This window comes from Cetorhinus maximus, chromosome 22 (assembly GCF_964194155.1).
Source record: "Cetorhinus maximus chromosome 22, sCetMax3.hap1.1, whole genome shotgun sequence".
Taxonomy (NCBI): domain Eukaryota; kingdom Metazoa; phylum Chordata; class Chondrichthyes; order Lamniformes; family Cetorhinidae; genus Cetorhinus; species Cetorhinus maximus.
The window spans coordinates 25,911,075-25,929,335 of NC_135900.1; the positions used below are offsets into that span (position 1 = coordinate 25,911,075).

The window sequence follows — 18,261 nt, forward strand, 5'->3', positions numbered from 1 at the left end:
TTGCATTTTCTAACATTAGATTACATAAATTCTTCAACCTTGAGTTAGCTTGAACAGATTAAATATTTCTGATGTCCAAAGAAACACTCAAAATTGTTTTAGCAGAAACTACTTTTATTTCCTCTAGAATATCCCCATCAAGGAATTACAAAAGAGAGGACTTGGAATAGAATTGCTACTTCCATCAGGGGGCCATCTAGTGTTCAATTAACAATATGTGAGTCTCGGCGGATGGTAAATGCCAAGCTGCCCAAATCCCAGAGGGAAACTTGAAGCAGCTGCCACAACTATTTGCATTTTGTATTTATTTTGAGATGTGGGCTTTGAATTCAATAAAAAGAAGGCCACCAAGTCTTATAGGTTTCTTACAAAACTAAATTAAACCTTTATTAATAGAATAAATTATTTTGAGCACATACATAGATCTACAAATTACTACTGCGATAACTTCTAAATCCCCTAATTAATCTAAACCCCAGTTACACCTCCGTTAAGGCAACAGTAAGACACAGATTTTAAAAGACCCAGGCAAAGTAACACACAATACCCTGAACAGTTGAATTCAAAGTGAATTTTTCTCAGCTTCAGTTCCTTGTAGACAGCAGCTTGAGGCTTAGATGCTGGAGGCTTTTCACATTTGTGTTAGATCTTAGAATGCCTGTCCTTAACACATAACCTTCTCTCCTTAATGCTTATTTTCCCCTTTGAATGTAAATTCCCATTGGTTCACTATTTCTTTGGACTTTTACCTCTCTAATAATAACAGTCCATCAAAGTACCAATTTTACCAGTAATCTTTGGGAAAAATAAACACACTGGGCCGAATTTTGCCATCGGAGAGCAGGGGGGGCGGGGCCCGCTCGCCAACGCGTAAAATGACGTTGGATGACGTCGGGCGGAACCCCCAACGTCATCCCAGCCCATTTAAATTTTCAGGCAGGCGGGGGTGCAGCAAAATCAGCAGCGGGCCCGCTGACCTGTCAATGGCCAATTGAGGCCATTGACAGGATCAATTATACAATTAAAGGACCTGCCCGTCCAACCTTAAGGTTGGCGGGCAGGCCAGGAGCCCCGGCGGGCAATAGAAAAAACATGAAACCTCATCCACCAGCGGGATGAGGTTTCATGCAGGGTTTTAAAAAGGTTAATAAACTTATTATGTAAATTATGAACATGTCCTATCTTATGTGACATTGTCACGTGAGGGGGGCATGTTAGGGAATTTTTTTTTTTCTATTTTTCATATTTTTTAAAGTGTAAGCGATCTCCCTGAGGCAGCACTTTGCCTCAGGGAGATATGAGCTCTTTCGTGCGCATGCGCTAAAGAGCGCACTCTCGCATTTGGGGAATTCCCTCCCGTTGGACGTCATGCTGGACAGGCCTTAATTGGCCCGCCCATGAAAAATGGCGGTGGGGCCCACTTCTCCAGCGGGGATCGGCTCCTCGCCCGCCGGAGATTGGGTTGGGCCCACCCACCCAACAGGCAGAAAATTCTGCCCACTATTTCTTAACTTCTCCTGGCTAGGCGAAACATTTCACCCCCCCCCCACCCTTTTGAATTCAAGCTAGTCTGGTTTATTTAAAAATGCAAATATTCCCTTTACATCAATGTTTTAAAACTTTCCCCATGCTTATCTACTTAACATTTCTAACCTAGCTTATCTTCTGTACATTAAAGCCTTCACTTCAGACCAGCTGCCTTTAATTCAATTAAGTTCCCCACACACACACACACACACACACACACACACACACACAGACACAGACTCCACTATTAGTCTACTTTACAATAAATTCCAATAACATTATGAAAGTTATTATATCTTCCTAGCACGAGTATGAAATCAAATATTCATATTCACTGCAGAGCAAACAATCATTTAAGCATTTTGAAAAATATTTATGCAAGATTATACATAAAGAATGGTGCTCAATGAAATAATTGATTTGAAACTGGATATTTCAGAATGACTGCCAGTGCATTATCCTATAATGGTCTTTGGCCTAACTGTTCATAAAGTTCAACCTAACTGCCTAGAGATGTAATTTGGTGATGGTGATAGTAATGTAGTTGATGCTACATATTTAGACTTCAGGAGGCAGTAGTAGGGTAATTATAAATGTTTGACTCATAGTAGTTCTATCCGGGGAGTTGTTACAAGTGGAATAAGCCCAAGGGTTACTCCACTTGAACCCCAGCCATTTACACATTTGTTAATAATGATGTATTGTGAATCAAATGTTTAAATTTTCAGATGTGGTGAGAGAGATAAAGGTTAGCAATTTTTCAGTTATTCCCAGCCAGGTCAGTCACAGATGCCAGTTGCTATTTAGAAATGTAATACAATGAATTCTGTTGCCAAAACAGTAAATGATTATTGCATAATAAGGAGCATGTAATTAATTAAAGTGGAAAAATATTAGGAAAAATATTCCAATGCAAGCATTAAGCCAAATATTTTTTGGGAAAAAGATAACTGCATTTATATAGATTGTGTTAATGTCATCGAAAAATCATAAAGAATTTTGCACGGAGGGGGCCAATTTGACTTTGTGTGATAGCGTAAAACAGATGATTGCCAATTGACAGCCTGTTTTAGAACTCCTGATTTTTATTTCCTTTACCTTTAATGGAAACTAAAATCAAGAAAGGTGTTTAATGGGTGGTCAAGCTGATAATTGTGCAAGGTAAACTATCATCCAAAGTAAAATTACCCCAACTGACTTTTGCAGTGACTATCATGGACATAAACATGGATGCCATTCTTTCCTAGCAAGTTAAGACACCAGATGAACTCTTCACCCGCTAATGGAAATGCTATGGGACCTTTAACTACCCACTGTAAAACACATGTTGGAAGGCTTAGGAAGATTGCAGGGAGAGGGGATTCTAGAGTAATAGCAAATAAGGAAAGGTTAGATGGTGACAAGAAGGGACCCAGTAACAGTTCACTTAAGGTTAGAAATACTTGCAGTAATACCAGTGAGCCTTAAATGTTACATATGAGGATTGTCTCAAAAAAAGAGGTGATTCTTTAATTATTTATGATGAAATCAGGCACTATCTAGTCTGCCCAGTTAAGCTAACACCAGTTAATGTTCATTATATCTTGAGACTAGTTTGTGTGTTTTTGGAGATGTTTAATTTGAAATTTGAAATTCTGGAAGGAAAACTTTCCATCAAAAATGCACATCCACTGATTTTTAAGTGTAGGTTTTCCAAAAAAGGCACATGCCAACTTGTTTAAGTATATTATTGTTTTTCATTCCAGTTATTAAAACATACAGAACAAAAATAAAAATACCTGGAAAAACTCAGCAGGTCTGGCAGCATCTGCAGAGAGGAGCACAGTTAACGTTTCGAGTCTGTATGACTCTTCAACAGAACTAAGTAAAAATAGAAAAGAGGTGAAATATAAGCTGGTTTAAGGGTGGGAGGGGTAGAGCTGGATAGAGGGCCAGTGATAGGTGGAGATAGCCAAAAGATGTCATAGACAAAAGGACAAAGGTGTTGAAGGTGGTGATATTATCTAAGGAATGTGCTAATTAAGGGTAGAAAGCAGGACAAGCAAGGTACAGATAGCCCTAGTGGGGGTGGGCTGGGGTTAAGGAATCGAAATAGGCTAAAAGGTAGAGATAAAACAATGGATGGAAATACATTTAAAAATAATGGAAATAGGTGGGAAAGAAAAATCTATATAAATTATTGGGGGAAAAAAAGGAGGGGGATCGGAAAGGGGGTGGGGATGGAGGAGAGGGTTCATGATCTAAAATTGTTGAACTCAATATTCAGTCCGGAAGGCTGTAAAGTGCCTAGTCGGAAGATGAGGTGCCGTTCCTCCAGTTTGCGTTGAGCTTCACTGGCACAATGCAGCAGGCCAAGGACGGACATGTGGGCATGAGAGCAGGGTGGTGTGTTGAAATGGCAAGCGACAGGGAGGTCTGGGTCATGCTTGTGGACAGACCAAAGGTGTTCTGCAAAGTGGTCACCCAGTCTGCGTTTGGTCTCTCCAATGGAGAGGAAACCGCATTGGGAACAACGAATGCAGTAGACTAAATTTTCCTCTCCCTCCCAGAAACATGATAGGGTCCCCCTTGTCCTCACTTATCACCCCACCAGCCTCCGCATTCAAAGGATCATCCTCCGCCATTTCCGCCAACTCCAGCATGATGCCACCACCAAACACATCTTCCCTTCACCCCCCCCTGGCGGCATTCCACAGGGATCGTTCCCTCCGGGACACCCTGGTCCACTCCTCCATCACCCCCTACATCTCAACCCCCTCCCATGGCACTTTCCCATACAACTGCAGAAGGTGCAACACCTGCCCCTTTACTTCCCCTCTCCTCACCATCCAAGGGCCCAAACACTCCTTTCAAGTGAAGCAGCATCTCACTTGCACTTCCCTCAATTTAGTCTACTGCATTCGTTGCTCCCAATGCGGTTTCCTCTACATTGGAGAGACCAAACGCAGACTGGGTGACCACTTTGTAGAACACCTTCGGTCTGTCCACAAGCATGACCCAGACTTCCCTGTCGCTTGCCATTTCAACACACCACCCTGCTCTCATGCCCACATGTCTGTCCTTGGCCTGCTGCATTGTGCCAGTGAAGCTCAACGCAAACTGGAGGAACGGCACCTCATCTTCCGACTAGGCACCTTACAGCCTTCCGGACTGAATATTGAGTTCAACAATTTTAGATCATGAACTCTCTCTTCCATCCCCAGCCCTTTCCGACAACCCCCCCTTTTTTTTCCCAATAATTTATACAGATTTTTCTTTTCCCACCTATTTCCATTATTTTTAAATGTATTTCCATCCATTGTTTTATCTCTACCTTTTAGCCTATTTTGATTCCTTAACCCCAGCCCACCCCCACTAGGGCTATCTGTACCTTGCTTGTCCTGCTTTCTACCCTTAATTAGCACATTCCTTAGATAATATCACCACCTTCAACACCTTTGTCCTTTTGTCTATGACATCTTTTGGCTATCTCCACCTATCACTGGCCCTCTATCCAGCTCTACACGCCCCCCCCACCCCCCACCCCACCACTTAAACCAGCTTATATTTCACCTCTTTTCTATTTTTACTTAGTTCTGTTGAAGAGTCATACGGACTCGAAACGTTAACTGTGTTCCTCTCCGCAGATGCTGCCAGACCTGCTGAATTTTTCCAGGTATTTTTATTTTTGTTTTGGATTTCCAGCATCCGCAGTTTTTTGTTTTTATCTTAGTTATTAAAACATACAGCATGCTTTGCACTCCTTATAGAAATGCCTTAGATTTATAGCAGTTTTGGAATGTAACAGGTCAGATTTCGAATGGCATATTCAAAATTTGCTTAAATATAGTAAGGGTTTCAGCTCACTATATCACTATGTCATTAATGTTCAAGTCTGCAAAGTTGTAAACGTTAAAAATAATAATCATATTTTAAAAATCATTTTCAGAAGAGTACTGGTTCAGGGACCTTTCATGTTGTCACATGAACCACTTAATGATTTAGTACTGGTTCAAAGGTAGCCAAGCCAATTTTAAAAACAAATATAGGAATGAGGTGTGCTGCGGCTTTATGTATTTGTACTGAAATAAGAGGTTGGCCTGTTTGCACAGTGAGCCATTAAGCTTGGGCATATCATTTTGGGAAGTGAAGGGGAAGGAGGAAGAAAGGGATTGGACAAACATTATGCTTCTTTATAGGGACGGAGGGCAAAACTGATTGAGTCTACGTTCTGGCAGCCGTTTGAAGCCTCAGAAAAAGTAGAATGCAAATAGTTTAACTGCCTTTTGAATCAGGAAATTGTGTTTATGTTGGGGTTAGACCTAAAACAAATTACATTTGCTGCCTTTGTGATTTAGGAGACTCCTGATTAAAATCTTTGGGTTTTTATCCTGGTTACCACAGTAACTAGTTGGTCTGGCTTATATTCATACTGTCTTAGGGAAGCAGCTAATTAGAAAAACAGTTGTCTTTTGTAGTTTTTTTTGGCTTTATGGGTAGAATATTCATCCAAATGCAGAAGCCATCCAAAGAAGTAAGACAGATTGTCAATGCTTGTTCCTGAAAGAAAGAAAATTCCTAAAGGAGCATTGAAGTTCAAATAAACCAGACTGTGTCTTTTGAAAAAAGCATGGGCTAGACATACACACATTGATTTTAATTCCCAATCATAGGGACATTGGAGCTGATGTTCATTTTTTCAGTCATTCATGTGAGATAAGGCCAGCATTAACTGCTCATCCCTATTTGCCCTTGAGAAGGTGATGGAGAGATGCCTTATTGAATACAACTCTGTAACTTGCTAGAGCAGTTATGAGTCAACCATATTGCTGTGGTCTGGAATCACATGTCGGCCAGACCAGGTAAGGATGCCAGATTTCCTTCCCTAATAGGACATTATTGAACCAGATAGGTTTTTGCAACAATCCAATAGTTTCATGTCCCTATTACTGAAATAAGCTTTTTATTCCAGATTTTATTCAATTAATTTAATTTGAATTCCCCAGTGTGGGATTTGAACTTGTGTTTCCAGTTCATTAGTTCAGGCCTGTGGTCCAGTAACATAACCACTCTGCTACCATGCTGTATTTCATCTTGAAGTGTAAATCAGTTCTAATTTGCTTTGCATTCCTTTAAGACTCATCAGAATCTCAAGGGAAAATAGCAGTTCTCTGAGGAGTGATAGATTGGATATAAGCCCAATTTAAAGGGATGATAATAGTGAAAAGAGAGTGTCACAATTGGGGGAATAAAAGGGGAAGAAATAAATAAATAAAAACAAAAATGCCAGAAATACTCAGCAAGTCTGCTGCATCTATGAAGAGAGAAACTATTAATGTTTCAGGTATGTGACCCTTCACCAGAACCTCAGTTAGCAGTGTTTAATAAGAGTGTTGTTTCCCTCTTGTCACTTCACAACACCATCCCATAGGCTAGCACTGCAACATGCCAGCTAGAAGGTACTGTTTCTATTGTCCCTTTGCTGCATGGTAGCCACAGCAGATGGCACAGCTCAGCATCAACCTCTCTACATTGACACAGACATTGAGTAGAGGTATTCTGACAGTCAGTTCCATGTAGGTTGCTCAGGTCTTGCAGAAACAGTTGGAGCCACCTTGGCAGGTACAGCAAAGAAAACTGTGCTGGCTCTTGATTATTTTGCATTCCCTCTTCAATCCAGCACCATGTGTTGCAAATATCTAGTTCATGGTCCATGTTAATATTTTAGAGGTAACTTTTAGTTCTGGGAAGATTAAAGTTGGAAAGGTAAGGTAAATAAAATGCTGAGTTTTGGGGATTGCCAAAACGCCTCAAGAAATGGGAGATCAAAAGTTGACCCATGTTTGTTTAATAAAGTCAGAATTGAAGAGAGAGAGCTATAAAGCAACAGGTGAGCTTAGCTAAAGAGTTGGAGACAAGATGTTTGCAATGCTTGCAGTAATAGCATTCCAGGGAGATGTTTTTGTTTTTGGAGGCATAGCTAAATTAGATTAAAAGTGTTCCATGAATGTTGAAACGTTGTAAAACCCATTTACTTCATCAGATTGAGGAAGAAATTGTAAATGAGGGGTAATTAACCTAAAGGTCAGTTTGAGGACATCCCAGAGCAGGCTACGTTGTTAAGATGGGTGGAGCCTAGGAAGGTTCTCTGGTTTCAATTTATCTGGGTGTTTGCTGGGAGAGGTGGTTGCAATTTGGACCTCATGTGGCTTGCACCTCACTAAGAAAGGATAGCCAAAGTAAATGACATCTGCAGTGTAAAAAAACTAACTTCATCATCGACTATGTGAAATATGGGTGAGGCGAAAGCAGTTTAGATTGTCCCACTCCCCAGCCCTGAAAATTTTTTACCTTCAGGTATTTATCCAAAATCTATGATTGAGTCTACATCTTTTACCCTTTCAGGCATTGCATTGCAGATCGTAACCATTTGCTGCATTTAAAAAAACTATTTTCTCATGTTGCCTTTGGATCTTTTGTCAATCACCTTCAATCTGTCTCTAACTCAGCAGGTCTGACAGCATCTGCAGAGAGGAACACAGTTAACGTTTCGACTCTTCTGATGAAGAGTCATATGGACTTGAAATGTTAACTGTGTTCCTCTCCGCAGATGCTGTCAGGCCTGCTGAGTTTTTCCAGCTATTTTTGTTTTTGTTTCAGATTTCCAGCATCCGCAGTATTTTGCTTTTATTTCAATCTATGTCTTCTGGTTCTTCTGTCAATAGGAACAATTTCTACTCTGTAGCTAGTCTGTCCAGACCCCTCAATTTTGAACACCTTTAATAAATCTCCTCTCAATCTTCTCTACAGGAAACAAACCCAGCTTCTCCAACCTATCTATCTAACAAATTCCTCATCCCTGGAACCATTCTCACAATACTTTTCTGCACCCTTTCTAAAGTGTCCCCTCTCTTAACCCTTTCTAAATCCTTCCTAAAGTGCAGTGTCCAGAATTGAACTCAACACTTCAGTTGAGGCCAAACCTGTGTTTTATAAGTTTCATCATAACTTCTTTGCTTTTGTACTTTGCTTTTGTTGCCCCCACTAAATATTGTCACAAGAAAATTAACATTGAGGGCCTCAAAGTATCCACCAAGGTGGCCCTTCTCAGTCAGCATCTCACTGCCAACCTCTCAATCTCCAGCCACCAAGAGCTACAATGTACCTATAGTGCCTGGTCGACCTAAAGTCCATCATATCAAGCACCTGTGAAGAGGTCCTTGGCCTCTATAGCAGGAAACATGGTGACTGGGCTTGACTAAAACGACTGAGAGAGATATGGAACTTAATCGAGGGTAAGCTTTTGCAGACTGGAAACTTCACCATGCCCAAGAGAAAAGCAGCAGTCCTACAGGCAGCTAAAGGCAGCATAAAACCTGCGGCATAAAGAACAAATGGTGAGTAGAAAGAGCAGAGGAGATCCAACAACTCGTAGATGCCAACAACATGAGTGGTTTCTTCAGCGCTGTCAGGATGATCCAAGCACTCATGAGCCCAGTCTGCTGAGAGGCAAGCATGGAGGGGAGCTTATCAAAGACAAGGAAGCTTGCTGGAGAGAACATTTTGCAGAACTCCTCCACTGAGAATATGTCTTTGCCTTGAATATCCTCAGCTTCATTCCTCAATACCTTGTCCCGCTCAGTCTCGGTGTTACCCCAGTCTAGAGCGAAGTTGAAAAAGCTACTTGACAGCTGAAGAACAACAAGGCCTCTGGAGCAGATGGAATATCTACCAAAATTCTGAAACCTGGTGAAAATCTTCTACTGGCATGGCTGCGTACCTCACTTCCCTCATCCGAGAAGAGGAGTGCATGCCGGGGATCTCAGGCATTGTGATCATGACTGTATTCAAGAAGGGAGACAAGTCTCTCTGCCCATTCCATGATGACATGCAAGCTGTGATCCTCAGCATATGGAACCACCACAGACCCTATCTCCATGAAGACTGGGTCAACAAGGCTGTCATTGCTCCAACTCTCTTCTCCATTTTTCTTGCTGCAATACTGCACCTCACCCTCAACAAATCACCCACAGATGTGCAGATAATCTATAGAACAGACGGGAACTGTTCAATCTAAAACCAAAATCACTCCAATCTCAGTCATGTAGCTTCAATATGTGTATGTGTGCTCACTCAGAAAGTGAGCTCCAGGCCATTGTCGACTCCTTCTCTGAATCATATGAGAAAATAAGCCTTTTGCTAAACACCTGAAAAACTAAGATCCTCTTCCAACCAGCATCCACAGCAAAACACCTGCCCCCCATCGATTAAGATCAATGGTGAAATCCTGGAAAATATGGATAATTTTCTGTAACTTAGGAGCCTCCTCTCAACGAAGGCTGACATAGACAATAACATTTATCATAACCTCCAATGTGTCAACTCAGCCTTCGGATGATTGAGGAAAAGAGTATTTGAGGACCAGGATCTCAAACTTGAGACTAAGGTCATAGTTTACTGGGCAGCACTAATCCCTGCACTCCCATATGCTCTGGAGACTTCAACAACCTACAACCTCAAAGCACTGGAGATGTACCATCAGCAGTGCCTTCACAAGATCCCAAAGAAAGGTAACAGCAGTGTCCTCTCCCAAGCCAACATGCTAATCACTCAAAACCAGCTCCACTGGATAGGATATGTCATTTGTATGCCTGACACCAGATTCCTGAAGCAGCTGTTCTGCTCGGAGCTCAGTTGCAGCAGACTTCCAGGAGACAGTGGAAACACTTTAAGGATGTCCTCAAACTATCCCTGAAGAAAGCAAACATTCCTGTTGACTCATGAGAGTCCCTGACTTGTGACTGACCAAAATGGAGAGGGTTCATTTGGGAAGCAACAAACACTGAAGACTTCATCAGGAGCATGCAGAGGCAAAGTCGAACAACCTCCAAAAAACCTCCAAACACTCCATCTGCCTAAGAAGGAGGAAATACCTGGGGTTTTGGATGTCCAAACAAAAAAAATAATAATGTTACTGGTCTCTACTGAGATCATAATAATACTTTCAAATTTAGTGTTATGGGCAAATATTGAAATTGTGCCCTGTACAACCAAACCTAAGTCATTAATATAGATCAAGAAATGCACAGGTCTTAATACTGACCCCTGAGGAACACCACTTCATACCTTCCTCCTGTCCAAAAAACAACCCTTACCATGACTCTGATTCCTGTCACTCAGCCAACTTTGTATCTATGCCACCACTGTCCCTTTTATTCCGTTGGCTTCAACGTTGCTGACAAGCCTGTTATGCGGCCCTTTATCAAATGCCTTTTGGAAGTCAATATACACCAAACCACCTGCATTACCCTCATTACCCTTCTCTATTGGCTCATCAGAAAACTCAATCAAGTTGTTAAACATGACTTGCCTTTAGCAAATCTATGCTGACACTCCTGAATTAATCCACACTTTCCAAATGATTTATTTTTGTCCTGGAATATAATTTTACAAAGCCTTCCCACCACCAAGGTTAAACTGACTGGCTTGTAGTTGCTGGGTTTTTCCATACAACTTTTTTTGAACAAGTCTGTAAGATTTGCAATTCTCCAGCCTTCTGGAACCACCCTGTATCTAGGAAGGATTGTGGCCAGTACCTCTGTAATTTCCACCTTTACTTCCATCAACATTTATGGTTGCACCCCGCTCAGCCCCGCTGATTTATCAAGCTTAAGTACAGCTAGTCTTTCTAGTATCTTTGCTTTATTAATTTTTAGCCCATCCAGTATCTCAACTGCTTCCTCTTGTGCTATGACTTTGGTCGCATCTTCTTCCTTGGTACCTCGTGCCTCAGCCATGCCCTTTGCTTCCACGCACAGGTCCCCTTTTTGGCCCCTAATCAATCCCACCCGTCCTCTTATTACCCTTTTAATATTTATATGTCTACAGAAGACGTTTGGATTTCCTTTCTGCTAGCTAAGAGGCGATGGTGGCATAGTGGTAATGTCACTGTATTGGTAATCCAGAGACCAAGGGTTCAAATCTCAATACAGAGGTTGGTGGAATTTAAATTTAATTAATCATCTGGAATTGAAAAACTAGTTTCAGTAATGGTGACCATAAATCCATTGTCGATTAACATAAAATCATCTGGTTCATTAATGGCCTCTAATATTTATACACCTATAAAAGACTTGGATGGATTTCCTTGATGTTAGTTAAGGGGAGACGGTGTCCTTTAGGGAAGGAAATCTACCACCTTGACCTGGTCTAGCCTACATGTGACTCCCGAGCCACAACAATGTGGTTGCTTTTAACTGCCCTCTGAAATGGTATGGCACTCAGTGCAAGGGCATTTAGGGATGGGCAACAAATTCTTTGCCAATGCCGCCCACATGCCCTGAAAGAATAAGAGTCTCTTCTCAGACTCTGCCTTTGCCCCTCCAATTTCCTTTCTTATTTCTCCTCTGAGGTTTTTAAGTCCAGCCTATTTCTCACATGCATTATCAGCCTGTCATTTTCCACCTTTTCTTCCTCACCTTACATCTTATCTCCATCATCATCCCAGGGAACTCTGGCTTTGATTGCCCTACCTTTTGTGGGAGTGGTGCATCTCTCTCCGAATCTTCTCCTCTTCCAGCACAACATTTATCAAAGTAGGGCATTCCCTACAGATGTGGGATTGTGGTTGCTAGCAGGAGAGTAAAAATACCCCTCAGGCAGCCTGACCTGCTTGCTAACCCTATGTAGTCCATCCTTTAGCTTTGACAGATCAGCTCAGACGATCCCTATTTTGCAATCAATTTGATCCATTCAAGAGAGTGAAAGCAAATAATAAAAATAAACTAATTGGCACACAGGCTCATGAATGCCTAAGTAGCAGTATTAAATAAAAACCTTAACACATACAAAAAGACCTTTAAAATGACTAAACCATTTCCCAATAAAACGTACCTTTTTAAAAGCTTTCTTATGTGTAGGTTTGCCTAATGCCTCCTTACTGCCAAGTATCTCCATGGGAGTTGGAGATTCATTGATCTGAGCACATTTGGGCTATAAATTAGGAGAGTACCCTACCCTGTCCCACCTGTCAGGGAGAGGTCTACACCACAAACTTTAGACAAAGGAGAGCCAATGGATGTTATCTACTTGGACTTCCAGAAGGCCTTTGACAAGGTGCCATACAGGAGGCTGCTCAGTAAGATAAGAGCCCGTGGTGTTAGAGGCAAGGTACTAGCATGGATAGAAGATTGGCTGTCTGGCAGGAGGCAGAGAGTGGGGATAAGGGGGTCCTTCTCAGGATGGCGGCCGGTGACTAGTAGAGTTCTGCAGGGATCAGTGTTGGGACCACAACTTTTCACTTTATACATTAATGATCTAGATGAAGGAACTGAGGGCATCCTGGCTAAGTTTGTAGATGATACAAAGGTAGGTGGAGGGACAGGTAGTATTGAGGAGGCGGGGAGGCTGCAGAAGGATTTGGACAGGTTAGGAGAATGGGCAAAGAAGTGGCAGATGGAATACAATGTGGGCAAGTGTGAGGTCATGCACTTTGATAGGAAGAATAGAGGCATAGGCTATTTTCTAAATGAGGAGAGAATTCAGAAATCTGGAGTGCAAAGGGACTTGGGAGTCCTAGTCCAGGATTCTCTTAAGGTTAACTTGCAGGTTGAGTCAGTAGTTAGGAAGGCAAATGCAATGTTGGCATTTATTTCTAGAGGACTAGAATATAAAAGCAGGGATGCGCTGCTAAGGCTTTATAAGGCTCTGGTCAGACCACATTTAGAATATTATGAGCAATTTTGGGCCCCGTATCTCAGGAAAGATGTTCTGGCCCTGGAGAGGGTCCAGAGGAGGTTCACAAGAACGATCCCAGGAATGAAAGGCATAACATATGAGGAACGTTTGAGGACTCTGGGTCTATACTCAATGGAGTTTAGAAGGATGAGGGGGGATCTGATTGAAACTTACAGAATACTGAAAGGCCTGGATAGAGTGGACGTGGGGAAGATGTTTCCATTAGTAGGAGAGACTAGGACCCGAGGGCACAGCCTCAGAGTAAATGGAAGACCTTTTAGAACAGAGATGAGGAGAAACATCTTTAGCCAGAGAGTGGTGAATCTATGGAATTCATTGCCCCAGAAGGCTGTGGAGGCCAGGTCATTGAGTGTATTTAAAACCGAGATGGATAGGTTCTTGATTGGTATGGGGATCAAAGGTTACGGGGAGAAGGCGGGAGAATGGGGTTGAGAAACTTATCAGCCATGATTGAATGGCGGAGCAGACTCGATGGGCCGAATGGCCTAATTTCTGCTCCTGTGTCTTATGTTCTTATGTCTTAAACTACTCCAGCTCTGACCCTGAAGCCAACGCTAAGTGGACTGGACCATATCCTAATGGATTTGCTGACTGCTGCAATCCAATTTTCTGGTAGAAGTGGGATGGCGAGGAGATGGAAATAAGACTATTGAGTGTGAAGTCTTTTTGAAGTCTTGTGCACACTTCATATGATATTCTGCAAAATTCTGTTGCTATCATAAAGCAAAACTTGGGAGGTTTCCAGCTCACTTGCAGAACCTGAGATGATTTCGCAGTTTGTCCATTTAAGGCTGCGATGTACAGTTTTGCAGTTAGATTCTAATTGCTCGCCTCTTTTCAAAGTGGCGCCAGATCAGTTATTTAAAGTAAAAGGAGCCTTTATCAGTGTTTGGAGAGACCAGGTGATCAGACTTGAGATTCTACAGGAACTGTTTTGTTCAGGAAACTCAGTTCGGGCTGCATGTACATCGTGACTGATTTCCTCAAAATGATCGAAGGGAGGATGAATACTGTGATATCCGGCTCTGCGGAGAAATCGTGATGCAGCTGCCTTCTCGTTTCTTGGAGCAGTACTTAACTTCTAAAGTGCGGTTTGTTCCTTATGGACCTTGTATGTGTGTTTCTAACAAATATTCCCAAAGGAGCTTACGTGTTTTTAACGCTGTCTGTCCAGCTCAGACACTGGTGATATAGTCAAACTGCTGGAGACCTTTCTGCAATTTGGTCCCTGTTTTTTTGGAGATCAGTCTATTTTAATTTCACTGGCTTATTTTTGCTCTGTTCCTGCACTACATTCGCCGACACAGCTATCAGCCAGGAAGGTGCGGTTGGGTTTGTCGGCAATGATACCCATGGGTTGATGCTGTGTTGAAGGTGGGCGGTTACAGTGACTGCAGTGAAAGGGCTCTTGGTGGTGTTGCTGCACTGCAGCTACCTCTGGATAAGGGCGAACCTTACAGGGGTAAATTCAGAACATTTTTCGTCGAAACGTTTGATTGACGTGTAGACGCACAGCCCTATATATGTATTGAACAACGAACACAGAAAAAACCCCAAAATCGGCGTCTACCTGAACAATCTGCACAAATCTAAGGAATAAGATTTCGAGGTTGTTGGTTTGAACCAGGATCCGGAATGAAAAAGGGTAAACACGCCCTGTCTTCAGGCAAACGCGTTGGCAAGTGTCTGAAAAGGCAAAACACGACGGGCATGACCAACATCATCAGCAATGTTCTTAAGAAGAGAAGCTGCATTGCCAGGACTGCCCCGCGGCTACTCTGCACGCTCGAACCAGGTGAAGCCTGTAGAAAACATATACAGTCAGCCTAGGGCTTTTCAAGGGGGCTCCTGTGAATGGGATTTAAATGTAGTGAAGTCTAACAGGCACGGGTTAATTGAGCCATGGTTATGATATCGAAACTGCCTAGCCTGCATGCAATAGCAACATTTTTTTTTAAATCAGCCTTTAAATTTGTCCTAAAATGCAGTTAGCAGATTTACAGACCCCGGGTTGAGATCAAAAGATTTGCTTTTGAGATGGGGAATTGCAGTGGGTGGGTTTGTGTTTCTACATGAACAATGTAAACGCAGGGAGTGGGAGTGAGTGAGTGTGTGTGTGTGTGTGTGAGTGAGTGTGTGTTTAAGCCGATTAGGCTTCAGTAGTGAGGTCTTTGCTGAATCTCAGCCGCCCAAGGGAAGCAGCCGCAGCCATGGTGGGGAATGGGGCAGGGAGAATCGAGGTGACATGGAAGCAGGTATGGCGGGGAGGACGGTGTGTGTGCACGGTTCTGATGTTGGCCGGGTGGGCAGATAGCTGGTCGCAAAAGGCAGGTTCTGGCGTCAGACACGCACCATCAGCAACACAACGCCGCCCGCGATTAAAATACAAACTAACCCCCCACCCGCAGCTTCCAGTAAGAGCCATGAGCCAGGCAGCTCTGGAGAATATGATTGTGGAAATCACAATTCGCCCTCCTTGGCCCTGCCGTCATGGCGAGCAGCCTCGCTGAAACAGCGCCGATTCAGTGCTCGTCTCCACAATATTCAGCACCGGCGATTTGTGAACAGCGCAAAGGGTGAGGGCCTGGGTTTTGGGTAAAGGCACCTTCCGGGTCCCAGCCTCGAGTCTAAAACGCAGACGAGCTGAAGACAGTTTCCCCCTGTATCAAGTCAGCTCCTCAATCCCGCGATGGTGCACAAGCCGTATCTTTTGTTCCTCTGCCAAATGGCGTGCCGCATTGCGAGAATACCTACTAAATACTATTACCTGACAATAACTGGTAGTTGTGGGTGTTTTTTTTTAAATAATGCATCGTTACAGCAGGGCAAACGGTCCCATAGTTTAACTAACAAGCTATTGTGAAACACATTTGCTCATTTTGCCCATCATAGAGTTGTAAATTTAATCTTTTTTCATATTAATATTGTCCTTTGTCCCCTTTCAGGAGTTGATACAAAGCTGAAATTTACAATCCAACCATCTGTGAGCAAGCATGGGTTTCAGCAGGTAGGGGACTGAACACTTGTCAAATTCTTGTTAAGGTTGCTGGGGACCAGTCATCTCGATCTTAGGACTTTGCTGCACAGGGCCCTCAGGGAATCATTCCAGGCCTAATTATCTTCAATTCCTCCATCGAAAGGTCAGGAGTCTTCAGATCTATTGAGTATTGTTCAGAAGATGCAGCAGTTCATGCTGTCATGCAACAAGTCCTAAGGCAACCATCAGGCTGAATGAATAAGTGGCAAGTGCCATTCACACCACACAAATGTTAGGCAAGGACCATTCCCAACAGAGAAACTTCCTTTATATTCAATCACATTCACCAGAAACTCAACTGGAGCAGCCCTGTAAATGGGAATGGCTACTAGAGTAAGTCACAGCCTGGGCAGTCCCCTAGTAGGTCACTCATTGCCTGACTCCCTGACAAATGTGCTGCAGCATGTCACTACAGTTTCTTTGGCAGCACCTTCAAAACTTGTGAGCTCCACCACCTAGAAGGGCAAGGGCAGCAGGCACCTGGGAAGAACATCATCTCCGAGATCCTCTCCAAGTCCCATACCATGCTAATCTGGACATATATCACCATTTCTTCATTATTGCTCAGTTAAAATCCTGAAACTCCATAACCAACAGAATTCTCCACGTGTGCTTCAGTGTTTCAAGCAGAACACATGCCCGCACCTGCTCAAAGGCAATTAATGAATGCCAGTGATAGTCATATCCAGGGAATGAAAAATGTTTTATTTGTAAAATACATGTATTTTCAATTGTTTGATGTCATATTGGATTACTTAACTCTTTCAGACTACACTTCTGCTGCAGCTATTGTTTTGAGATCAATATTTTCCAGTTATAGTGCAGACTGGCTCCAAACCAGCCCGAACCAGATGACAATGCCATTTGTCTTTAGCTTGATTTTTTAATATCATCTGTATTTTACCTTCAGTAGCACCCTTGCCTCTGAGTCACAAGGTTCTGGGTTCAAGTTCCAGTCCAGGACCTGAGCACAAAATGAAACAAGTGCAATCTTTCAGATGAGACATTAAACTGCTGTCTCAGGTAAAAGATCCCAGGGCACTTTTTCAAAGAAGAGCAGAGAGTTATCCCTCGTGTTCTGACCAATATTTATTCCTTGATCAACATCACACAAATAAATTATCTGGTCATTATCGCATTGTTGTTTGTGGGAGCTTGCTGTGCCCAAATTGGCTGCTGTGTCCTCTACATTACAATAGTGACTGCACATCAGAAGTATTTCATTGGCTGTAAACCACTTTGAGATGTCAAGTTAGTCATGAGAGGCACCATAGAAGTGCAAGTATTTTTTCCTTTTTCTGGAGTATACAAAACCATTCTTACAGCTGAATAGTGAACAATTAAGACTTAATCAGAATAATTAAAGGCTTAGCTCCATATACTCATAGCAAATTCCTAACCATAGTTTGATTTTAATATAAATCATCCAACACCTTTTCTGCATTCATGAAATATTCAATTGGAATGGCTTGAAATAAATTTTAGTTTTATTTTTCCATTGTCAAGAAAATCGTTTGAAAAATTATTTCAAGCTCTAGTAGGAAAGACATAGCATACGGTTGGTTAAATTCACAGGGTTGATATTGATGTCTCCAACAGAGCAAATTGGAGTAGAAAATCATAAGATAAACGATCAAATCAATGAACTGGATTATACACTCCCCAACTAGCTGGATTGAAGATGCTGTGTACCTGCTCACCCTGACCCCACCCCAATTTTACCAGCAGCAGCAATGGCACTGGGCAGCCTAACTGCCAATGGGCCAATTGAGATCTTTAAGTGGCCGCCTGGATTTAACCAGCGGCAAGAAAGGCCCACACCAAACAGCCTGCCCACCTGCCCGCAGACCTCCCTGCATGGGCTGGTGGAGGGCAGATTGATCTTTCCTAAATGGGGCCCCTGGTCCCATTGGAGGGCCCCCAAGGAGTAACACCCCCCAGGTTCCCTTCCCCCACGGCCT

General features: G+C 42.7%; 2 protein-coding genes across 3 annotated transcripts in view; one reads left to right on the plus strand and one right to left on the minus strand.

The window, feature by feature from the left end:
* The window catches only part of rps16 (ribosomal protein S16), a 284,445-nt gene that overhangs the window by 54,580 nt on the left and 211,604 nt on the right, over nucleotides 1–18,261 (minus strand). The window lies entirely within an intron of this gene.
* The window catches only part of tbc1d30 (TBC1 domain family, member 30), an 87,652-nt gene that overhangs the window by 6,192 nt on the left and 63,199 nt on the right, over nucleotides 1–18,261 (plus strand). Inside the window, exons 1-2 of one of the 2 annotated variants that reach the window (XM_078567951.1) lie at nucleotides 14,172–15,058; nucleotides 16,209–16,270. In XM_078567951.1, the coding sequence (XP_078424077.1) occupies nucleotides 14,899–15,058; nucleotides 16,209–16,270 (222 nt within the window). In that variant the 5' untranslated portion in view covers nucleotides 14,172–14,898. Of the gene's footprint in view, nucleotides 1–14,171; nucleotides 15,059–16,208; nucleotides 16,271–18,261 lie in introns of those variants that run through there. The other variant, XM_078567950.1, reaches the window with a different exon arrangement.